The sequence below is a fragment of the Neofelis nebulosa genome, chromosome 10 (genome assembly GCF_028018385.1).
Source record: "Neofelis nebulosa isolate mNeoNeb1 chromosome 10, mNeoNeb1.pri, whole genome shotgun sequence".
Lineage (NCBI taxonomy): Eukaryota > Metazoa > Chordata > Mammalia > Carnivora > Felidae > Neofelis > Neofelis nebulosa.
The window spans coordinates 2,181,107-2,207,018 of record NC_080791.1 but is presented as its reverse complement, the minus strand read 5'-3'; the positions used below and the strand labels follow the sequence as shown (position 1 = coordinate 2,207,018).

Here is a 25,912-nt window from a genome sequence, read left to right as displayed (position 1 = left end):
TAAAGATCAAATCTGGAAGTTAGCGCTCAGAGTATGTCAGCTGGATGAACTGTATGTGACATCGCCACCTGGGAATCTAGACACTGTGTGGTGATTGTACATATACATTGCACACAGAGTAAAAGAGTGTAGTATACATTGAACACCCCTGGGCTTATGATTGTGTTGCCATGTGTTATAATTGTCTTCAAGTTAGGACCCAGGAAATAGAAATGGGCTTCGATCTGAGGGTACCAAGTAGAGAAGAGTTGTCTTATAATTTTATGCTATACATTTAGTATGTGCCATTGCAATTATAATTTTATTCTTCGTTGAAAAAAATGTGTTTATTTATTTGAGAGAGAGAGACAGAGAGACAGAGAGACAGAGCAAAAGTGGTGGGGGCGGGGGGCAGAGAGACACAGAATCGGAAGCAGGCTCCAGGCTCTGAGCTGTCAGCACAGAGCCTGACGTGGGGATTTGAACCCACAAACTGTGAGATCATGACCTGAGCCGAAGTCAGATATTTAACCCACTGAGCCCCCCAGGCACCCCACAGTTACAATTTTAAAAGTACTTAACCAGAAGGAACTCAGTACTATGGCCTATTGAGAAAGAACAATGCTCAGAGGTCGGGCTCCCTCACTAATAATTGGGAAAAGGAAGACATTAATGCTGTTTTGGAAGAGAGTAAATAAATCATTAAGTTTCAATTCTCCTAAGAGACATATTTTCAGAGTCATTTCCTCCCTCTTTAAACACAGATAATGTGATACTTTTAAGAAAAGGTGCTTTCAAAGTCTTTGCAAATTATTTTACTATTAATAATAATGGGAATAAAAGAATAAATATGATACATGTAGCAAATGAGTCAGTTAAAGATGTGACAGAGTTTAACAAGAGGAAAACTTAATTGTTAAAAGACAGGCATTGAATGGGTCATAAAATTATGTGCTTTTTGTTGATGAGTAGCCATAATTTAATGGCATATTTTGCACAGACTTGATATAAAATATTCTGTAACCATGCTGGTATTCTAGGTCCCTCAAATCGTTCGGAACTAAGAAAATTTACCACGGTTTGTCATCTTATGAATATTCAATTTAATTTTTTGGCACCAAGGATTGAAACATTATCTTTTATTCAACTACAAAAATAAACTGAGTTTAATCCAGTTTTTCTGAGCCAAAGCATAGGTTGAAATCGTTTTGCTAACTGTCTTAAAGCAGACAGTTTATCTTGTCTCTGTTCTAAGTCTGTCGAGATTTTAATCAGTTATATTTCATCTCCTTCATTATTTCCACCACTAAAACATATTCTCTTTGTCTGTATTGTTATGCCTTAGAACCACTGGTTTTGTAGAGAAAACAGAATTTTGAAAGCAAAAGTAACTATTAGGATTGGATGATAAATGAACCTTTGAGTGTATGATAAAGTTTAATTTATGAACCAGGCACATTGAGAGATTGACAACAGTAGTGAACAATTATAACAATTTTATTATACGGTACTACAAGTTATGGGGATGTGGTCTCTCTCTCAAATATCTTGCTGGACTCACGCTTCTTATGAGGAGTTGACGTGAGCGAATGCCTGCCAGATGAGATGGTAGGACGTGAGGACGGTCGCAGGCACGGTGACACAGAGCTAGGCTACTGCTGACTTTCCAAAGATTCGGCAGGAGGAGGTTTCGTGGGGTCTGGACCTCGGCTGACCTCTGGAAAGGGAAACCGCAGATAAGGGGGGCTGACACATACATGAGTGAATGATATTTCAAGTATCTGCCCGTTAAAGTTTGCAGAATACTGTTATTCTCGCACGTGCTTTTTCCAACAACTATTTAAAATGCATTTGAGCTTGATAAAGCCACATATATAGACCGTGGTAAAAGGGGGGTGGGCAGGAAAGAGACAGAGAAGAGGAGGGAGAGAGAGAGAGAGATGGAAAAGCTTAACAAAGGAAACAAAATAGATTTCCAAAAGAAATCTTGAAGGTCATCTAGTATAACACCCTCATTTTGGAGGAACGGATCTATGTCCCATGCAAGTTCAATACTGCCAAAGCTCGGTGGTCACCGGCAGAGCAGAAATCGGGAGTTTTAGGTCAGAGTGCCTGGCTTTCTCTGAGATGGGTGAGTGGAGGATGATGCCTAGATGTCCTCTTTGAAGACAGTAGGCTTCGTTCCATGGTTACCATAGTCAAGACAAAGGTCCTGCACCGAGTTGTAACTTAAAGGCTGTACAAGTTTAAAAAAAAAAATACTGGTATGAGCCACCTGCGAAAATGACACAAGCCCCATTTCATTTGTTTTCCACTGTGGCTTTTATGAGTTAGTGAAAAAGCCAAGCAAATTTGAAAATGTAGTGGAAAACACCACTCTTGTGTTTTACTTTAAGGAAAAGAGTATATGATAAAAAGTAGTGTCACATCTTGACCTACCCTTTTAGCAAATTGTTACTGCTAGAACATGTGTTTGGGATAAATGGCACTTTGCACGCCTATTATAAATTACTCTCATATTTAAAAATTGTTTCTGAACACTAGAGTACTTTTACAGTTATATGAATGTCATTGAACAATGGATATAGATTAGTGGATTTCTATTATTGTGAATAGTAATAAATATTTATAAATCCAATTTAATCGTGTTGGTTCAAGCTCTTCTAACTGAGCATTTAAAACAACGAGGTGTCAAATTCAATGTTTTGCTCTTAGTTTAAGATACAGGTAAAAAGTACGTTGAATCGTTTTATTTTTTATTTTCATACCTGACCTTCCTCAGCCTCTCACTATATCTTTATTGAGTGCCTGTGCCTAGTTGTTTTGGTTTTATTATTGATTTTGGATATTTAGTGACATTAAAGATCAAGAAAATGCAGACTCCATGTGACGTCCTTTACTGTTCCCAGCTAAAATACTTGACAATATGAATTTACAATGCCTTTACACAGCACACAGTATTCATATCTCAGGCAACACTACTTTCGATGCTTTAAATTCAGTATTTTATGAAAGATATCGAGATAAATAATCCTCTTTGGCATTTTGATGCTTGTCATGACTTAAGCCTCTTGCACACTTTTTCAGTTTTTCCTATAGTCTCATTTTAGGAGATGGGCCTGAAATGTAATAAGCATTTTCAACTACTTTTTAAAAATGGTACAATACATTTTAATTAGCCCTACACCTATCTTATTAGTCTTTGACTCACTTTTTTTATTAAAATATAAAATCTCTATTATATATTTGTTTATGCTCTCTCTTTCATTAAACGTGAGCTCCGAGGGCTTCAGACTTTCTCTCTCATGTTCGGTATTTTATCCCTAGGGTTTTTAGACTAGAGCACGGCAAAGGGCAAATCTATTGCTTAATTAATACTTGTTGGATGAGTCAATGATTGAATGCAAACCCAAATCTTATGCCTCCGCTGGGTGCCTCTTAAAGGGATTGATTATATTTTGTTTTTTTAAAAAAAATTTTTTTTTAACGTTTATTTATTTTTGAGACAGAGAGAGACAGAGCACGAACAGGGGAGGGGCAGAGAGAGAGGGGGAGACACAGAATCTGAAACAGGCTCCAGGTTCTGAGCTGTCAGCACAGAGCCTGATGCGGGGCTCAAACTCACGGAGTGTGAGATCATGACCTGAGCCAAAGTCGGACGCCTAACCGACCAAGCCACCCAGGCGTCCGAAGGGATTGATTATATTTTGAGACAATGTGATCAGCCTTATTTCTAGTGATTTTCAAACTTTTTGATCATGCCCCATAGAAATACCTTTTATATCCCTACGAGTATTTGAAACAAAATATTCATAAAATGTTATTATCTGCCATAATAACTCTGATAATTAAGTCTGAGAGTGATTGTATTTATGGAAAAAATAATGCTGGAGAATAGAGGATTTTTAGAACAGTGAACGTAGTCTGTATTACAGCTACCAATGAATATGTGTCATTATTATTGGTCCAAACCCATATTGTTTGGTCCAAACACCGAGAATGAACCATAATGTAACCATCAGGTGTACCATATGTAAGCATTATGTGTACCGTAATGTAAGCTTAGGGTGATTATGAAGTGTCAACGCACGTTCATCAGTTTTAACAAATATACCACTCCCATGTGCCCTGTGATGAAAGCAGAGGCTACCCGTGCGTTGGGGCAGAGTGCGTACGGGAAATCTTTGAAATTTCCACTCAGTTCTGCTGTGAACTTAAAAATTATCTGGAAAAATAAAGTCTTAATAGAAAAAACAATAATGCAGCTCTGGAAATTGACCTCACAACCCACAAACCTGCCCTTTGTAAAACAGTGTCTCAGACACAATGCCAAGAGACGAACCACATGAATCTTATGGAAAGAACTCAGGTACCCTGGTCAGTGTTGGATGGTGTCATGGCCAAGGGTCTCTTCTCCGGAACTTTCTACCCTCCTCAGCTGCTTCTGGCTCTCTTTCTGTGGAGATCACTTACTTCTCACACCCCAGACTGCCAGGGACTGGGGGGCCCACACGAGACTAGAAAATGTCTCTTCTAGGGCTCACCAGTGAACCGCTGAGAAGTTATGTGAATTTGGATTTGAATCACTTACAGAGCTATCTACTAAAATCATTTCATATAATTCTCACCGAAACCATACAAACTAAAAATTGCTACCTTCCTTTTCTAAGTAAAGACACTGAGGCTCCAGAGGTCAAGTGCTTTACTCAAGGTGACAAAGCTAGGAAGCAGCAGAGGTGAGATCCACTCCTGTTCCAAATACAGTTGGTTAGCCGGGGAAGTAGATGTGAACGCAGAAGTTTCTAGAATCTAGAGTGAGTTGTCTGGGCCTCTGAACTCCCATATACTGAGAGCAGGGAGGCCTTAAGGCCTGATGTCCCTGCCTCCTGCTGAGGACCACGAAGGAACAGAATGTGATGCTCTCCCAACTCCACCTTGCCAGTGTACCCCTGCTGAGGCCCCCCTGACCTCTAACCCCTTGTATGCGCAGGGGCTGTGGGTGGGCATATAAAAGGCCCTTGACCATGTCTTGTACACTACACCCCATGGGTAGAGCCCTGTGAGATAAGAAAGACCTGCCCATTCCTCACCCACCCTGAGAAATGACCTGGACCCTGCTAAGGTCACACTCACTGGAGCTCCTTAACCTTGCACCCTCTTGCTGCCTCACCCGGTCACATCCTCACTAAGCAGGATCTGATCTGAGCCACTGCAAACTGAACACTGACAACTGCAGGCCTCATCCACATGCCCCCCCACCTCCCGCCAAGGCTCCATCCCCAAACCCCCAGCCGTGTGAGGCCCCATCCCCACCCCCACTGCCAAGGCCCCATCCCCAAGCATCCCCCCAATCCCCACCACCAAGGCCCCCTCCCCATGTCCCCCCTCACCCCGCCAAGGCCCCATCCCAATACCTCCCCCCATCGCCAAGGCCCCATCCCCAAGCCCCCCAAACCCCCCACCCCCACGGCCTCATCCCCAAGCCACCCACATCGCCAAGGCCCTATCACCAAGAACTCCCCCCCCCCAGGTACCATCCACAAGCCCTACACCCCCAATGCCAAGGCCCCCATCCCCAAGTACTCCCCCCACCCCCCACAGCCAATGCCCCATCCCTCACCCCCCCCCCCCCCCCCCCCCCCCGCCTAGGCCCCCATCCCCAAGCACCCCCACCCCCCCCAAGCGGTGAGTCCCGCCCTGTGTGCAAGCAGCAGTGGACCCCTGGTGGGGAGGCCCTGGGCCTGGAGCTGCCCCCTACCGGGGCCAGGGCAGGTGGGGCCTGCTGGGCTCCCCACCCCCGCGGGGAGGGGTAGGTGGCGTTGGCCGTTTCTCCCCGACCCCAGGGCCAGGGCAGGTGGGGCCGGCCGGGTCCCGTGCGCCGGGGCGGGGCGGGGCGCCGGAGGGGGCGGGCCCGCGCCAACCTGTTGTGCGTCCCGCTCGGCTTTGCCGGCGGCCACACGCGCTCCAGCGGGCGGTGCAGGGAGCGCCCAGGCCCGGCGTCTCGGGTCGCCGGCCCAATGCGCCCGCTCGGTCTCGTCTACACCCTGGTGTGCGCCAACCTGTGCGGCTGTCGGGACGCCCCCGCGGCCCCGCAGAGCGCGTCCCTGCGGGCCCTGCGCGCCGCCGGCCTCCGGAGAGATGGTAAGGGGCTCGCGCGTTTGCCGGGTCGTGCGCCGGGTCACCGACGTGTCGCCGTCGTCCGCTTCTGTAGGGACAGGGAAACTTTCGTGGGACGCGCGGTAAGGCTCCGCGGCGGCGGGTGCTGTCCCTGTTCCGGGGGAGGGGGGTGGGTGGTGGCGGGGGGGGGGGGTCAGGTGGCTCAGGGCCCCCGAGGGGGCAGGTCCCCACGTCCCGGCGCCGCCCCTGGTCAGGCTCAGTGCACTCGAGACTCGGGTAGATGGGGGCTCGGGAGGGGCTTTGTCTGGGCGACTTATGTGTCTTGTAGCCACGGGAGGACAGGGAATGATGTCCTTGTGTCCCGCAGTCAGCCTGGACCAGGGTGACAGCTGTACTGATTATGTGGGGGAGGTGCCCGTGTGCAGCATGTGTGCTGTTTGTCCCCACAGTGACCCTTCTCTGGGGGCGCAGCGCTGGCTCCGAAGCTCAGGGTCCGGGGGACGCTGGGCTTTCACCGCAACGCAGGGTGACTTTCCAGGCGCAGAAGGTCTCCCTGTGTTGGCACAAGCACAAGGGTTTGTACAGCAAGCCCCGTGGGCCCCAGGCCGGCCTGTTTGTGTCCCTTATCTGGGGGACACCTAGGTCAGCTCTCGGCGGGCTACCCCCCAGGTCTGAACTTGATCTATCCCTTTATTCTCACCTGCAACTCGTGTTCCCAGGAATCTGAAGCTGTTTCTCCCACCTTACCCGAACTGACCCCTAGGTTTTTGGGTTTTTTTCCTTCAGTAATAGTATCTTTCTGTCTGTCTGTCCGCGTGAAATTCTAACACATCCCCAAGGAACTCCCCAGGCTGGCTTCACTGTTTGACTTGGCAGTGTGTGTTCTCGGTGAATTTATATTGGCCATCTTGTTCCCTTATCAGTTTCTCTCTTGGTGTGCCCTGAATTTGGACTTTGCTGAAAGGCTTTTGAACTTTGAAAAGACTTTACTGTATTTTCTGGTGACAGATACACTATGGATTTCAGTGTGTGCAAGTCACAGGAAGTGACGTAGGCGTGTGCAGGGGGCCCAGGGAAGCCTCAAGAGTCACCTCCTGGCCAGAAGATGCCCCCTACTCCCAGCGTTACTTTACCGCGATGTTTTTATGTACAACACCCCACCAGTGCCTATTTGAATACCCTCCATCTTAGTGAAAGCACAGAATTTTCTTACTAACACTTAAAAAAAAAAAAGGTGTGGGCTCAAGACCAAACTTTTATAATTTTGCTTCACTCGTTTATGTTTCCACCGGGGAAGATCTTTTCTCCTAGTTTGAGATTTTACATTTGTTAACGTTTGCACTTTATATGCCCTCTAGGCTGTGTCGAATAAAATGCCATGTATAATTTGCATGACTTCATAGCCATAATTTTGCAATCCTTAGCCTCCCAAGTATCACTTACAAGACGTCAAGGACAGAAAATGAAAAGTGTGTAACCATTGCCCATTAACCCAAGATTCCAACTAAAACCCAGTCCTGCAGCTTGTAATATTTTTTTTAAAGCATGCTTGCCTTTTAGTTTTCATTGTTAAAACACTGTTCATCTATCTAGTCTATATGATACATGCTTTGTTTCATCAAAATTTCAAAAGCTAGCCTGGATCGATTTATTCATATTTTAGTTCAAGCTGTTTTGCAATTTACTAACAGTGTATACACACACACACACACTTTGATTAATTTGGGTTGCTCAGCACTTTTCCTCAATGTCGGTCTCATTTTACAAACAAAATGGGGGGGGGGAGAAGGTTAGATTAAAAAAATTGTTATATACAGAGTAAAGCAAAGTTCATACTCATAATGGGTTTTTAGTTTGGGGAATTTTCAAAAGGCAGCATATTTTCAGTGTCACAGGGCATGTTTTTTCAAAGAGACCCAAAATTGCCCCCAAAACAGCAAAATCAGATCTTGGAGGGTGAAAAAATTTTGACTAGTATGATGGTTTGTGGTCCTCTGAAGGGCCCATATGTGTAAAGAGGTAGACAGTATATCTGCAGTGTGAGCATGTCATAGGAAGGGACGTGATTAGTAAAAAAAAAGAAAAAAAAAAGTCTAAACAAGCTTCTGAAGGGCAAATGATGATAATGGAAAAAAAAAAAAGCCAAAACTCAGTTGAGAAACGGTGCCACAGAGTTCTGGTGAGGGTGTGAGAATAAGGGGTCTTTGAAAAAGTCTAGACGTTGTCTGGAAAGTTTTCATCACAACAGTTAAGGTGATGAGGGAAAATAATCACTTATTAAATTAAAACCTCTGATTCCAGACGTTTTTAACTTATTCCCCCAGAGTTCCTTGGTGAAGGGAGAGGATAGATAGTCTTGCCCTTTGCACTGTCAGATTAAGACCGGGTGTAAGCTTGGGGAGGACAGGGGGAAATACAGAAGGTCAAAGTTTTCAAATGTTAATTTGGCATCTTTGGACGAGCTGGCTCTCGGATTACAAGTGATAGGAAATCACAGCCAAAAATTAGCCGTGACTCTTGGCCAGGGGTTTTAGAAACCTGTATCTGGTGATGGAAGCATCTTCATTCACACTTGAGTGCCATCAGTTTCTTCCCACTGACCCGATTAGCTGCTCCCTAATGCTGCAGCCAAGATCAGAGCAAACAGGGAGGGCCTCCTGTCATGGGCACGAAAGCGGGGTTGGGGGTGGGGGTTCTGTCCAGCCTGATGCACCCACAGACCTTGTTTTCATTCTATTTGTAGCTGATAGCTCCAGATAGCCGGCATTGCTAGAAATGACAGGGAAGTGTTAGAATGGATACGGGATAATCTCCTTGTACCCAGTGTGGGAGGCTGGTCTGCCGCAGTCTCCCGGCCTTCCAGAACTCTCCATCACAACGTGTTCTTGTTGTAAAAGGGGTATCGGCAGACCTGTTCGCTGTAGCTGCAGAATGGGTGAAGGTGACCCAGTGGTGGTGGAATTTGGTCCCTGCCTCTGAGGGAAAGTAGATCGTCTGGCTAGGAAGGATTCCAGTATAACAGTTTGCAAAACTCAATTGCATATTTATACTTCTCCTGGTATCATATTTGTTCTTCTTTCGCTGGTTTGCCTTTGACACCCATTCCTACCTCTTCTCATTTCCATGCCTGCACAGTTGGTGTTTTGGTGACAACTGGTCACAACCAGTGTTGCTGGCTCAGTGTGGATCAGAAGCGTAAACGTAGCAGTTAACCGATGGTATTACTTACTTATTTTTATTTGTATTTATCTTATTTTATTGGTTTTTTGATCTTTATTTTTGAGAGGGGGGAGGGGCAGCGATGGAGGGAGACAGAACCGGAAGCACGGTTCCAGGCTCCGAGCGGTCAGCACAGAGCCCGACGCGGGGCTTGAACCCACGAACCGTCAGATGGTGACCTGAGCCGAAGTCGGATGCTCCACCGCCTGAGCCACCCAGGTGCCCCTACTCATTTGTTTTTAAATTTAGACAGAACTTCCTAGTTGGTGTGGGATATACTCTTCGTTGTCCTGATCCATTTTGTTGTTTTCTGTGTTTTTTTTTTTCAGGTGCTGGTGGGAAATGATTCTGAATTTAGTTTTGTTTGTTTGTTTACCACGCCAGTGCCTCAAGTATCTGTCACTTTATCACTGTCTAGTGATAGGCCTGCAGTTTTACTAATTGTGGCCTTGGATCTCTAAGGAGTCAAGCTTGTGTTTTGGATAATATGGGTCTCTGTAGTCACCAGCGATGACCGCACGTCGACTTCCATGTGAACATCAGATCTTTTAGGGAAGGCGACAAGGCAGAGGACACTTAATGATTGGGGTTTGTTTGTATTTTGAAGTAAAACTGACATACAATATCCTATATGTATATACACACACACATACACAGACACACACGCTCCTATCTATAGGATGTCTATTCTATACACTGCAGTATTAATTTACAATAAATTATTTTTTTTTAATTTTTTTAACGTTTATTTATTTTTGAGACAGAGAGAGACAGAGCATGAACAGGGGAGGGGCAGAGAGAGAGGGAGACACAGAATCTGAAACGGGCTCCAGGCTCTGAGCTGTCAGCACAGAGCCCGACACGGGGCTCGAACTCATGGACCGTGAGATCATGACCTGAGCCGAAGTCAGACACTTAACTGACTGAGCCACCCAGGCGCCCACAATAAATTATTTTTAAGTGACTGAAAGCGAAGAATCGCATTAGGGTCAGCTCTTATGTTCTTCTGTGTTCATATTTTCTTTTCGACTCTGAGGATATTAAAGTTTCATGATCTCATAGAGCCTAGTGATGATCACATATTTTAAATGTAATATAACTTTGACTTGCCTGTTTAATACAAATTCTTCTAAATGGGTGGGTGGAAACTGGTGGACATACACTGTAGTAGGAAATGCCACTAGATTGTGAGTTACAATAATGACATTGAGGTTTTCCCATGACATGGGATTTTCCCTTTCAGGGAATGAGAGGAAAGCTTTATTGTTTCAGAACAGTAGGGCCAGACAATGGAGCAAGGTCCCCAGAGTCATTGGTCTCTGATGGCCGGTGATAAGCGTGCTGTCCCGCGCTTACCCACGCAGTACATGGGTACTTCGCCAACATCTTTGTGAAATTCTTCTTTATATCAGAATAAGAACGTCTTTTAAGTGCGCCAGCTGTAGGCTTCTGGTCCATCCGAGCCATGCCAGTCAGGACAAGCTCCCTGGCTTTCTTTAAGGTTGTCTCTGTTGAGTTCATTCCTGACTCAACCGGGACCGTCCTCTAAACACGAAAGGTCAAAAACCAGCGTGCAAATAGGTCTTTATCCTGAGCTCTGCTGCTGACCCCTACTGTAACTTCTTCACGTATTTTGCAATTATTTATTGAGTCCCTAATCTTTGCCAGTTGTTGTGCCGGATGAAGGGTTATCTAGCACGTTTTGAATAAAACATGCAGGGTTCCTGCCTTCTTACAGCCTGCAGTCTCTGGGCAGTAGAAACAAGTCCATGCTTAGTTCTAGTGTATTGCACATGCCTTTCAGATGAATTCTGGAGAGCCCCAGGATTTTCTAGAAGCACCTTAGAGGTCATCGCCTGTGTGCCAGGAGGCTGAGTGTGTATCACTTCAAGCTGTCACCCCTTCCTCAACAGAACAGGTCTACGTGTGTTTCAGCATTTCTGTGTCACATATTTGAATCCATCGTAAGATTGTTCTTTGTTGTTTTTGTTTTTTTTTTTTTTTGAAAAGACTTTGGGTTGCAGTCGGAGAAGTGTGAAGGCACAGTGTAGAGTGATCGTTGCTTTTGTGGAGGAAATACACAGGGGTGTGGGAATTCACAAGGAGCGCCTAAGCTACATTTGAGACACAGGGGAGGGCTTCCTGGAGGAAGTGATGGCTGAACTGGGGGATGAAGGATGAGTAGGAGTTAGAAGTTGGAGGCGGTGAGGAAGGAGGCTGGAGGTTGCGAGTGAAGAGATACAGTGCCTGCCACGATTTGGACAGGAGAACATAGCCTTCAAGGGTCCACTAACTAAAGGTCTGGGAAGTAAGGTTAGGGAGTCTGGCCATTATTTGTAGCACAGTGAGAAGCCACTGAAAGAATTACTTTGGAGGAAGACAGGTCCTGTGTTGTGTTTCAATACTGACCGCCAGTGTTCCTAAGAAGTCAGCCAGGCCAGTAAGTTGGCCAGGAACAGGCTCCCTGTGCCTCCACTGCACATGGGACATGAACACGGATTGCTTAATTTCTCATCATGACAGTGGCCGACATGGCTGACTTTTCCTGCCCGAAATCTCCAGATGTTAGGTGCAGCTGCCTTGGGACATCCCCCTGGACGCCTGTGTGCAGCTCAACACACCAGATGCTAGATTGTGTCACTGTATCTGAGGTCGCTTTATGGTAATGTAAATAGTGAAGGCAGCCTGCCTCGTGTGTGTGACGTTTTACGTTCTTTCAAACTTCTATATTTCAGAATTCATGCGGTTTAAAAGGGAACATCTTTACACAAACTTTTCTGTGCAGGACAGTTTTGGCAAAAAGATCCAGGGGAATGACACTACCAGCAAAGAAAGAATCCCAAACAAACGCTGCGGCAAAAATGTTCTCCCTCCCTGTACCGTATTTCAGGACCAGATGTAAGTCATAAATAAAGGAATAAGCCCACGGGACGCTAAAGTGCACATGTGCACATACAGGAAGAAATATTTTCTTCCAAGGATTTTTTAAATTTTTTTCAGAATGAGAATGAAGCATGCCTTGTTTCTTACGGGCGTTGATGATGCGTGTAATAATAGATCTTTGCTCTGCGCCATGGTATGCTGACATCAATGTATTAGCTTTAATATTGATAGATGAATGCTGTGCTTTTTTGTGATTTGTGCTGAGTGCAGGTTAGTGGTTTTTGTCTAATCGGGAGGCAGGGATGTCTGTGGAAGCATCGTAGCATGGGCTTAGGGTTTAACTCTCATTACAAGGAGTGATGTTTTCTGATTTTTGGATTTTTACTCCAGCACTTTTTTTTGTAGAGTGTTTGTGAAGGCAGATTGTTTTAGGGACAGCATTTTACCTATAAAAACGAGCCAGACGAGATTTGGAATCTGGTGTCTTTGGACTCCTGATTTCTGAAATTTGGAAGCCAGCATGCCGCCTGGGGACTGAAGCAGCTCCATGAGTCCTGCTGGCCGTGTGCTGTGAGCAGAGGTTGTATGATCTGCTGTGTTAGTTTCGAGCAAGTCGTTTCAGCCCCAACGTGACAAGTTCCGCATTTCACTGAAACATTCAGTAAGCAGTGCAGCCCCGGCTGACTTTTGCAGACTTTAGCTATGCGGCAGCTTCTACTATGTCAAATGCGATGAAATGAACTAATACGTGTGCAGCAGACCCACTTACAAAAAGCCAAAATCGGTGTCGCAGAGTGTAGACGTGAGTTCGTAAGATTCACGTGGTAGACCCCAAGAGAACATTCGCCTCTACTTTCTGTGTAATTCGATCGCCCTCGTTCGTGTGGTTTGCACATCCACAGTGAGGCAGGAGCATGACGTTAGACTAGAGAACAGGTTAGACTGGGGGACAGCACTGTTACAAGTTAGCTCTCTGTTGGAATGGAGAAGTGACAGCTGCCAGTTCCTCTGACTCCTCAGACTTGCACGCCTTGGAAAGCATTCGTAAGACCTAAGCAAGCAAAGCTGGCTCAGGCTTCTTATTAAATAAGGCAAAAAAAGTTCCAGCCTGCAAGGGACTGAATGAATGTCTGTGTCCCCCCAAAATCCATACATTAAAAACCTAACCCCCATTGTGATGATACTGGCAGGTGAAGCCTTTGGGAGGTCATGAATACCGTTAGCACCCTTACCAAAGGGACACCAGGGACATCCCTCATCCTTTCTGCTGTGTGAGGATACCACAGCAAGATACCGAATCTGCTGAGCCCTTGATCTCGGATTTCCCAGCCTCTAGAACCATGAGGAATAAACTTCTATTGTTTAAAAGCCACTTGGTCTCTGGTGTTAGAGCAGTCTGAATAGGCTGAGACATACCTATCTCCGGGTGCCACCAGGGAATGACTATATCACAGCCCAGTAACATTGCTGATTTTTAAAATTATGTCCATGACTCATAAGAGAAAGTCTAGATGATATGTTTGATGGGTTTACCAGTATCCTAAACTGAAAGTCGTATTAGCTTAAGTATGTATGGATTTCAACCAGAAAATTGGCATTTCTGTGACAGCCTTGTGGGAAAGAATGATTGTAGCCTGGATTATAATAAACTTCTTGTCATGCTTTTGGTGGTAACTAATAGATTTGTGTTAGGCAAGAGGGAGGTGAGGAGGGATTTTACTGGCACTTTGGATTAGACCATATTGGAGTCAGAATTCTCAATAACCTGGATGAAGACATAGAAAACACATCTTCCAAACTTGGGTTTTTTGTCTGGAAAGAACAGTTAGTAGGTTGGAGTAGATGCATAGAATGGCAGGCTTTTTCTATAAAGGGGCCAGACGGTAAATATTGTAGGCTTTCAGGCTATAAGGTCTTTGTTGCAACAACACAGCTCTGCCATTGTATGAAAACAGCCATTGAAATTACATAAATGAATGGGTGTGGCTGTGTTCATTCCAATAAAATGTTATTTTCAGAAACAGGCGGTGGGCCTGAGGGTGTAGTTTGCTGACTGCTGAATGAGAAAATCCACATGCTCTTAGGTGGAAATAATGGGCTGATCCTATGACCTTCAACAGGAATAAGTGCAAAGTATAGTTCTTTGGCTAGAAAACAAAAATAACTACATAATTACAGAATGGAATAACTTGGATTAATATCAGCTCATGTCATGATGGATGGATGGATGGATGGATGGATGGATGGATGGATGGATAGATGGATAGATAGATGGTTAGATGGACAGATGGGTGGATGGATGAATGGATGGTTAGATAGATGGATGGATAGATGGATGGATGGATGGGTGGATGGATGCATGGATGGATGGTTGGTTGGATGGGTGGAAGGATGAGTGGACAGATGGTTGGACGGGTGAATGGATGGTTAGATAGATGGATAGATGGATGGATGGATGGATGGATGGATGGATGGATGGATGGACAGATGGGTGGATAGATGTATATGTCTACCTCTGTGTCTCTGTCACCCAACTGGTTTAAGTGAACACAGCTTATGGCTTAACAAACAGTGTGATTGCTGAACAATGATAACTGTTTATACCTGGCATCATCATTAATACTGTGTCAGAATAAAGTCAGACTCTGTTCTGGTCCGTCATATATGAGGGTGTGTGCTAGGGGTCTCTCTCCTGTGGATGAATCCACCTCTTTGTCACTCCTTCAGTCCTATGACCTAAACCCACAGTTTACTACTTTCCTGTCTTTAATGTTTCCCTCCTCACTGGTTCTGTCTCCTCAGCCAACATGGATGGTCAAGTTTCTTTGCACCACCCACAACACATGCAAGCTGTTTTACTGTTGTTCTATTTTGTCGCCATGTAAGCATCTTCAGGGTCACCACAACTCGTTGTCTCCACTTCCTGTACTCTGCCTCACCCACTGCAGCATGAAGTCACCCCGTGGCTCCACTGAACTGCTCTGGGTGACGTCACTGTGATTTGTAGCGTCCTTTCAGGTGGGCTGGTCTTGTCTTGAACCTTGGTCTTCCCTTGGCTTGCCGCTGACTCTCCTTTGCCTCAAGTGCTCCTAAGTGCAAGGTTGGAATAGTGATAAAGCCGGAACCAAGATGGTACTTGGTTTATTTAGGTTTCTTGAAGAAGCAAGATTAGAGAAGGCCTTAAAAAGTATATTTTATGTGTTATTGTCCCTGTAACCATTTATGAATAATGAAAGAAGCAGCAAAGATCTTAGGATGTAGTGGGGATTTTGTGAATACAGAAAAGAGCCTTCAAAGATTTTATATATATATATATATATATATATATATATATATATATATATATATATATATAAAACAACCTAGTAAATGCTACAATTGCAATGTTTTGGGGGGAGATATGTGTAAATACATTATATATATAAGCTTAAAATGTTCTAAATAGGATATTTATAACTATAGAAATAGGATTTTGAACACCTGGATTTTGTTTTCTGAGATTATGGAGTATTCTTTTATTTACTTTTTTTTTTCCTCCTTGGCAGGATCTTCATCTAACTCTCTGCCCTGTGACTTCTTGTATGTTTTCTTAAGGCTCTGACCTCAGCCTTATCTTCTCTCTTTGCTCGCTGATAGTTTCTGGAAGATCTTAGTTTTGTCCGAAGTGTCGATTGACACTTATGTGTCAAAAGGCCTCTGCTCTTGACTGAGCTCTGAACGTGAGGGCAGTCCACGGGTAAAGGACACTCTCCAAGTTAGAAGCCTACTAGTGAAGCAGTTCGTTTTTGTAACTCTGAGCTTATGCATCCAGTGGTGAGTGCCTTCACAGTATTAATCCTTTCTCGTTGCTGTTCTTGCGGACACAGCATGAGTATGTTTGCATGGACTGTCGAGGGAGCATACTGATGGGAACTGTATCGCTCTGTAGACTTTCTCAACTCCAACCCCCCCCAGGGAGAATTGACTACTCGTTTATTTATCCCACATTTCCATCGCGAAGCCTATAATGGTATCTATTTACCTGCCTGACTTCTTCTGATGTGAGTGCCCTTGCTGTCGTTACTAAAGCCAAGCGTCCTCACTGTCTGCGTCGCTGTCTGGCACGTAGGAGGGGCTCAGCAAGGTTTGAGGACTCACTGCATCACCCACAGCCAGTGTCTTCGTTTTGTGCCTGGTCGTGGAACTGCATGAGCCCTCACACCAGTTGTGTGGGCAACTGTATGGCAGAAAGGGTATTTAAACTCTGAAGGTCTCTGTTCATTGTCTGGGGGCTGTTGGTATCAGGGAACAGGATAGGCAATAGAAGACGAGGAGTAGGTGGGGAAGGTTGTGGAGATGGAAAGTTATTTAGCTCTGGGAGCCTGTGCAGTATCCACGTGGATGAAATCTAAAGGCAGGGAGGGGGGAGGGAGACCCTTCTTTACAGGAAATACAGGCACAGTGAGCATGAAGTAATCAACTTTTAAAGGACGTGATTTTTTGATTGTGGGCGTATGATAATAATACCTGGTATTTCTGGAGTACTTGGAACGTGGCAAAGTGCTCTCTCCTAGCGCGTCTCAACAGTGGTCGGTGTGGAGTTGTTTCCAGACGACTTTGTGGGTCATGCCAAGATGACACATACTTTAGACTGCCTCCTTGGGCATGAGCGTGACATTTGAGGGTTAAATTTGGACGAACATTGAGGAAGTGTGTGAAGAATTTACTCTTCCCCTCCCCCTGCCCAAAAAATACCTCCACACCTGTACTGAGTAGAATAAATCCTTTTAGGGATACCTTTCCTTTCCAGTGTTAATATTTGAGAGCTTTTACACAAAATTAATAAAAGCTCAAAAGAAAGAGGTAAAAATAAATGAAGGATCATGAAACAAGTCTTTAAAAAATTTTTTTTATGTTTATGTATTTTTGAGAGACAGAGACAGAGTGTGAATGGAGAGGGGCAGAGAGAGAGAGGAAGACACAGAATCTGAGGCAGGCTCCGGGCTCTGAGCTGTCAGCACAGAGCCCGACGCGGGGCTCGAACTCACGAGCAGTGAGATCATGACCTGAGCTGAAGTCGGCAACTGAGCCACCCAGGAAAACAAGTCTTAAGGCTCACTCTGGATGATGAGCTAATGGACATTAAGGAAAGATGAATGCTTCCCATTCTGTTTGTATAGGGAGAGCGTGTTGAGCTAATATGCTATTTTACTGGGGATGAAACAAGAGAAGTGCTATCGAATGGAATAAAAAGTATGCGTATTCCCTATAAAAACAGAAAGTTCCCTGATGGAGTAAGTATGGATTGAAAGGGTTTTTACAGAGTGGTTAATCAAAAATAAAAGAATGGAGTGAGAGGTATTTGGTTTAAATACAGCACATGGGGGGATCCTGTACATTCCTGGAGAAGAACTGCTGTGGCTGTGTATTGTTTTGTGTCAGTGCTGAGTTTGATGCTTTTCACCCAGCCCGATCCCCGTAAACATAAGCACTGAGGGTTCACCCAGCAGGTGTGTAGCAGGTGCTGCCCACAGGCCGCGCCCTGTAGGACCCACTGGGGCAGAAACAGTCCAGCCTGAGGCACAGGGTCTGCTCTCTTGAAGCTGATGCTTGGGCCGCAGAGATCAAACGTGCCTGTGAATCAGCACAGGGCAAGGCAGTGGCCCTCTGAGTGCCACCACTGAGCGCCCTGCTTTGTGTTTGAAGGTCGTGTTGACCTGATTTTAACGATAAATCATCTATCCCTAGTGCTGAGTGCGGAAGAAAATGACATTGGTTGAGCACGGTATTCTTCAAAGGCTGAAAAACATCACCCTCATTGGTTAGCGCCACTCTGTGAATTAAAATTCGAGCAGAAAAGGATCTCTTAATTGTAGAGCTGGGAGTCGTACTTGCTTGGTTTTCTCTTTTACGTGTTTAGATGTTAGCCTAAATACTCCTGAACCGTAACAGCAACTATGTGGGCTCGGTTCGCAACGCCCAGTAAGTTTTTAATATTTAATAATTAACATTTTACTGTGTGATGTGCAGTATGATTATTTGACCACTGGATGGCAGTAGAAAAAAGACACCTTTAGGCACCATTTTTTTTCTTTTCTTTTTTTTTTTTACTCCCTCTCTTGGGAATATGACTCCAATGATGGAAATTTCACACTTCTCAAATACACTGAAAAAAAAAAAGAACAATAATGATAATCTGTCATTAACATACAACTTTTCTAGTCTATGGGATCTCAGTAAATTTTGAAATAATTAAAATAGTTGAACCAATTATATATGACTGTTATATTCCTTGGTGCCATTTACACATCCAGTTTGCATGCCTGTCTAAAATTTATGAAAATAGAATTGAGAAACATTGAAAGTCATTTTTGGAACAACATTTGCATGTGCACAGCCACTTGTTACCCAGTTTCCTTTGAGCACAAGACCAGTTGGTTGGCCGCTCTAAACTTGCAGAAATTCCCTGGAGACTCCTCGTTACTTGCCAAGCGTTTATCAAAAATAAGTTATTTGGGGGGACGAAAGCATTATGTATCAGAAGTGAGAAATCATCCTCTCAGAATACTAATGTTTATGAGATCCTACGGAGATGTGGGCTGAGTGGTGAGCACGTGACAGCATGGGAACACGAGACCCATAGGTCACTACCAAGGTGGGGACGGTAATCAGTTATGGGTGAGCAGTTATGGGTGCGCATGATTGCTACGTAAAAAGTTGGGTTGTGTCCATTGGCTTTAATAAAGACTACAAAGTGCCGTATGAAAATGGCCAAATTTGGGTGAAGACTTTAGGGCAGATAGGAAAATTATGTGTTGGAGTCTGTCTTCTGCTGACCAGTGGCCCGCAAAGGGTTCGTGTCCTAATTCTGGCATCTCTAAATGATCTTTATGTGGCAAAGAATTTGCAGGTGTGATGGTGCTAAGGTTCTTGGGCTGCAGAGATCGTCTTGGATTTTTGGAGTGGATGTCCCTATAGGAGAGGGCCAGAGGGAGATCTGACACAGGCAGGAGAGAGGGCGGTGTGACCACGGCAGCAGAGACTGGAGTGACATGGCCACATGCTAAGGGATGTCAGGAGCCACCAGCAGAAGATAGGAGAGGCAAAGAATAGATTCTTCCCTGGAACATCCAGAGGGAGCATGGCCTTGTCAGCACCTTGATTTTGGATCATGGCACCGGCCTCTAGAGCCGTAAGGGAATAAATATCTGTTGTTTTAAGCCAGTCAGTCTGTGGCAATTTGTTACAACACCTGCAGACACTAAGGTAGGGCATGAAAGATATTTTGACTTGAAAGATGAATAGTCGAACTGTTTGCTGAGTTCAGTTTTCTAATCGTGTATACATTTCACTGGCCAGGAAATCTGTATTGACAATGTAATGGTGCATTTAGAACTCTGCCTGTGAGAATTCTCTAGTTAAGACAAGCCTTACTTTTGCCCTAGTTCTATGTCCGGATATTTTGAAAATTCTGGCTTCAACTCTCATCTGTTTTTCCGATCAAATTAAGTCCTGACGTGATCAAAAGGGCGATGTTCCTAATTCATTATAGTTTCGCTGATTCTTAAAATTCTCCCTTAACCCATGTCCTTTGTGCCTTGGTCGGCTCTTGTTTATTCTACAGACTTTTGTTGTACCTTCAGTGTGTGTTAGTTAGTTTCTAGGCCAGAGTGTGGGGCAACAGTGTTGAAAGTGATGTGATAATTCCTTTGTTAATTAGCTATGTGTCATGCTTATCATCCACAGAGTACTTATTAGTCGGGAGAGGATGCTGAGGGATATATGTAGTATGTGTTAGTGCCGTGGTGATATTATATGATATGTGGTGGAACATTGAAAAGGGATATCCCAATGAGATATTTGCAGATACTAGGGTTGTTGGAAATTTGGAACTCAGGACAGAATGAGAGAATTCCAGTTGAATTTCTGAGCCCAATTCCATTAGCTGACATTGAACTCTACACTCGACCCTCCAGAGCGTCAGTGTCCAGCAGAGACAGGATGCCAGCCTACGTCATTTACAGAATTTTAGCAGCCACATAAAAAAGAAATGCATGAAACTAATTTCAGTGGTATATTTTATTTAATCCAGTTAGTGCCCGAATACTATCATTTCGGTGTTCAGTAAATATTTTAAAATGTTGAGATAGGAGCACTTGGATGGTTCAGTCGGTTGAGCATCTGACTCTTGATTTCAGCTCAGGTCTTCTCTCAGGGTTGTGGGATCGAGCCCTGCATCAGGCTCTGTGCTGAGCGAAGAGCCTGCTTGAGGTTCTCTCTCTGTCTCTCCCCTCCCCTGCCCATCTCCCCTGCTTGCACTCTCTCTCTCTCTCAAATTTAAAAAAAAAAAAAGATAAAACAAAACGTTAAGATATCTTGTTCTATTCTTTTTATCATGTGAGTCCTCAAAATAGGATATGCATTTTATACTTACAACACAGCCTGTTTCAGACTTGACATATTTCAGAAACTCAGCACTAATATGTGGCTAGCCATTATCAACTTGAACAGCACTGTTCTGGGACATTAATATCATTTATTTAGACTAACACAAGTTATCATTGGTCTTTTTCCAAAATAAAAAATAACTTATGGAAGCTATTTCTCTGGCTCTTTTTTGCAATGTGTTGAAATTAACTGAGTCACTTTTTAGGGGGATTCATAATCTAACATGGGCAAATTTCCTGGGGTTTCTATTTTGCTTTCGTATTTTATCAGCATGGAACTTTTGATGTTTCTGGTTGTTTTCATGTATTCTCTTAAAAAGAAAAAACTTACGGTCCTCTAATAGATATGCAGTCAGCCAGGCTACTCGGTTTTTATGCCAGGTGCAAAGTTTTTGATATTTGAGAAGCTTCTTATGCAAACAGCAGCTGCTACTTCATTTGTCTGTCACGGATGGAAAAATCTGTGTTTAACCAGCATTGGCATTCTTTTCCGTTTGCGACTTAGTTTGACTTAGGTAATGATAACATTCTCTTTTATCACTTGACCATTTTTAAAATTGACTCTTTCTGGCTGATGAGTAAACAATTTGTGAAAAACAGAGTCCTGCTGAGTCTTGGGAAGGCTTTAACCTATTAGAGATTTGATACAGCTTTTTACTGAGTAACCTGTATCTCCCTGGATTTAGAGGCCTTGAACAGCATATGTTTGCAGTATGCTTTTTTTTAAGGAAAATTAAATGTTAGGAACACTGATGTTTTCCATTTGCAAATCTCAGATCTACCATTCATTGTATGGTCCAGAGTGGAAGATAATTAATAAAAGTTATTACAGAAATATACATCATTCTTCCTTTTTGTTCAGTGACATATTTCCACCAGACTTTGGGTTGGGTATTTGTTGGCATGACCTTTTAATTTGTTAATAATCTGGGGAAGCAAAAGCATTTCTGTCAAGTAAAATGTGGCTCATAAGACTGTCTTGTTTTTCCCTCACTGACTTTCGAACCGTCTCCTCGGATCATGCTCCATAACGATGCCCTGTAGAACTTGCATTGCAACAAAACCACAAAATTTCTTTCTCCTTCGAGGGCAGGGCTCACCTCAGGCCGCCCGTTTTGAGGTGTACTCAGTGCTCGGGACGAACACCTGGGTTAGAAAAAGTTTATTCTAAGGAAGGAACTGCTTCTCAAGCTGAGACTTTCCTCAACAAATCTGGATGTGTCAGGACACAGCGTGACTCTACTTTCGTGGAAACACGTTGTTCATGAGACACTTTGCGTTTTCAGAGAACAGGCTTTCAAGACAATTCCGTCTTGACTAGGCCCTGGGACCTGCTGTGTACATTCTCGCTTCCCTCTGCCTGAAATTATATAATTATCTTCGCTTGTGTATGTCCTGTCTTCTTCTGAGCTCTAAGGATGGAAACTGGGGCTCTTTTATTCCCTATTGTATCCCTGGCTTATGGAATGGTGCCTGGTGTATAGGGGGCTCAGGAAATATTTGCTGGACGAGCAAATGAATCAGCAGAGTGCAGTTCAGGTGAAGCCCAAGAGGAAGGTTTCTGTGGATACAGGGGTGGAACCACTTGGAAGCTGAAGAAGCTTAACCTTCAGGCTCCCTCCCTCACTAGGTCGCTTCCACGGCCCTGTTACCTAATTTTATCTATTCATTTTCATTTTTTTTTAATGTTCATTTTTGAAATGAGAGACAGAGAGAAAGAGCATGAGCAGGGGAAGGACAGAGAGAGAGGGCAACACAGAATCCGAAGCAGGCTCCGGGCTCTGAGCTGTCAGCACAGAGCCCAGCGTGGGGCTTGAACTCACAAACCGGGAGATCATGACCTGAGCTGAAGTTGGATGCTTAGCCGACTGAGCCACCCAGCTGCTCCTGTTTTTCTTGAAGAGAGAATCCCCAATTGGATACGCACCACATCCCACAAAATCTGGCTCATTCTCTGGTATTGAGGTACCTATCTGGTCATGTGAGATTTGGTCTGCAGAAGTAGGAAAATCTCCTCCACCAGGTGAACATATTAATGCCACAGGACCTCTTTTATCCTATGAGGTGGACTAACCACGTGGTGTGGCGTTCATGTAAGACATCTGACTGACCGATGCCCAAGATGGCAGGGCTCTTGTGTCGCTCCCCTGAATGCATTTGTACTTCTGTCATTGAGATACACAGATAGACAAGGATCTGTTGTGTTTATTCCCAAACACGTGTCTTCTGGTTGTACCTGTTGATATGATTACATAATTCAGTTAAATATTGTGTGATGCAACACGAGTCTAATAGAGTTTATTATTTATTACAGCAAATACTTGGTTGAAATAGCCAAACTTTAAAGGTGAGTTGCTGAATTAAGTGTTGTTCAGTTAGGTACATGTGAGACAACTCAACTATTTTACAAAGAGTGAAAATAAATAAGTCTAAAAAGCCTGAAGGGCTGCGTGGATAAATTGCTTCATGTGTGTCTTTAAGTCTTTCTCTACTTTCAAGAAAGAGGAAATGGAAATTATGGATAAATTATGGACATGACTTATGCAAGAAAGATTACAAAGAGTTTTATACTAGGAGACGTACTCAAAGGAAAGATCTCTGTACTTCATGAAAACTTGGTCACAGTCATGCACATGTGTTTTTTAAGCTAAAATAAAATGTAGGGGCACCTGGGTGGCTCAGCCAGTTGAGCGTCTGACTCTTGATTTCTGTTCAGGTCGTGATCTCACAGTTGATGAGATTGAGCCCCGTGTTGGGCTCTGCGCTGACAACATAGAACCTGTTTGGGATTCTCTCTCTGCCTCTGTGTCTTATAATAAATAAATAAACTTAAAAAAATATTAAAAAAATAAAATGTAAAACTCCCCATGTTAACTGGCACTGTAAGTTGGCCCGTCTAATACTTTTTCGACCGTATTGGGTAGGATGGTTGCCAATGTGCATACAGAAAAGGGTCCTGTCTTACAGGGACAAGAGTGTCGTCTAATGGAGCATCCAGTTTGTACCAACAGAGGCTACCGAATTCATGAACATGAAAAGGAAATCTGGCTTATGGGAGGCTGGGTGGAAAGGTAGTTAAAGGTAACAAGACCTCAGTTGAGGTAGTGTTCTTGGGAAAGTACTCAACCCCTCTCCGGTCTCAGACATTGAAAGCAACACACACACACACACACACACACACACACACACACACACCAGAAGAAGAATGCCTATATAAGAAGGTGAATGTGAAGAGTCAGTAACTAACCGTACGTAACACTTAGCACAACCCTGGGGAAACAACCCTTGATGAAAGATGGAGCGTTTGGGTGCCTGCGTTGTTTCTCAGGTTTTTTTCTGTCAACTTTCAGTACTTTTTTTCAGAGTATACCTTAAACAATGAAAATTGTGCCTTATACAGGGGTAGTCATGGCTGTGTCTACAGCCAAGTTTAGCGCTGGAAGAGTTCTTTGCGGTAGTCTATGCCGTCTTGCTCTTTGGCACAGAGAGGTGTAGTGACCTGCCTAAAGTCACACAGTGGATCATGATAGGGTCGAGATGCAGGTACAGGTTTTCTGACTGCTCATCTGTTGCTTGTCGCACACTATGCAGATGCCGTCTGTCTGTTGTAATTACGGCAGTTGTCGATCTTCGTAAAGATGATGGCAAGAATGAGTGTGACTTCATCAATCCCTTACTGGTCATATCATCAGTAGATCTGCCTTTTTTTGCAAAGTCGTGTTCAGTCTGGGCTTTTTTATGGTCAGTATAATGGCTATATTTAACGTTTGGAACTAAAAAGTGGTGATAAGAGTTGAGTAAGAGTTGAGAACTTGTGGGTCTCCCTTGGTTGTGTTTTTATTTATAATCTTAACCTTCAGTGCTCTGTTTCCTGGAGTGTGTTCAAGCCGAAGCTGTGGATCGAGCCAGTTTACAGCCTTTTCAGGAGAGCCTTCACTTTTTAGCCATCTGCTTCATGTACATAAAAACACAAATCTAAATAAAGTTGGAAGTCAGGATGAAACCCATTCCTGAATTGCCCAAGGTTCCTTTCACGTCTCAAAGCAGTATGCAGGGAAATACAAACTAGCCTTCGGGAAAAGGACAGAAAGTGAAGCTGCCTTGAAATAATCTTAACTGGGTTTGAAAAGCAGACGAATCAGGTTTGTAATGTAACCAAGGAAGAGAATGTAAATCCAGCTCTAGGGGTGTGAGCTTTTCCTGATTCAGTAGTCGTTTGATGAGTATGTACTATGCGCCCAGCACAGGAGCTGCTACAGATGTATATGGGAGTAAGAGATAACTGACCACCCCCCCCCCCCCCCCGCCCGAGTGGGGACACTCTTGGGGCCGGTAGATTATTGCACCAGAGATAAGGCTGTGAGCTGAACATGCCAAGGACGTATGTGGAGGGGTCTCTACCCTGGAACCACGGCGAGGGTGGTCTCCCAAGATCACTTCCTCAGAGAGCTTTGAGTTGCCATGAAATATAAATGGCACCTCCAATGATAAAAATAGGTTAAACCAAACCTTGCAAGTCAGATCCGTTGCCAGATTTTGTGTTTTGATGGCGGCCAAAATCGAAAGAGAGTTCCAAGACGGTCAGGCTTTCTTCTTTCTTCTACAAGCATTGGTTCAAGAACCCCTTCTAATCCATGTTTGCTCCCCTCAAGCATGTTCAGAAATGTGGAGGCTACACACAGATATTGGCTGTAGGATAAACGTTGCTATCTAATCAGTAGTTCTCTGAATTAGCCCCAGCAGACCATTCGTGATCTGGAGTGTTCCTCATACCAAGGAGGGAGTGGCTTTGTTGTTTTTCTTTTAATTTTATTTCAGAATGAGAGAGAGAGCAAGCAGGGGAGGGGCAGAGGGAGAGAGAGAGAGAGAGAGAATCCAAGCAGAGCCCAATATGGGGCTTGATCCCATGATCATGACCTGAGCCGAAATCAAGAGTTGGAAGCTCAACAGACTGAGCTCCAGCCGTCCCGAAAGTTACAGCTTTTTATCCAAAAAAAAAAAAAAAAAAAAAAGTACATACAGAAGTATAGCAGACCTCTGAAAAAGCATGTTTAATAGAGAGAGCAATTCATTTTCCTTACACAGAATTAGTCCTGATAAAACCTTATTTTTGAAATAAGCATGATAAGGAAAATCTCCACAGCTCCCTAACATTGAGGCCCTCATTCTTACAGAGCTGGGAGCCCGAGCCCCAGGCGCATTGCTTTCCAAGAAAAGCTCTCTTTGCTGGAGCATTCCCTGTGGTTCCGGGAGTGACTTCCGGGCCTCGCGCAGGACATGCTGAGAGC

General features: G+C 44.1%; 1 protein-coding gene across 2 annotated transcripts in view; it reads left to right on the top strand.

Annotated features, from left to right (window-relative positions):
• The first annotated feature begins 5,902 nt into the window (after positions 1-5,902).
• PDGFD (platelet derived growth factor D) overlaps positions 5,903-25,912 on the top strand; it is a 225,827-nt gene continuing 205,817 nt past the window's right edge. For both annotated transcript variants that reach the window (XM_058686604.1, XM_058686603.1), the window contains exon 1: positions 5,903-6,120. In XM_058686604.1, coding sequence (XP_058542587.1) covers positions 5,997-6,120 — 124 coding nt within the window. In that variant the 5' untranslated portion in view covers positions 5,903-5,996. The remainder of the gene's footprint in view (positions 6,121-25,912) is intronic.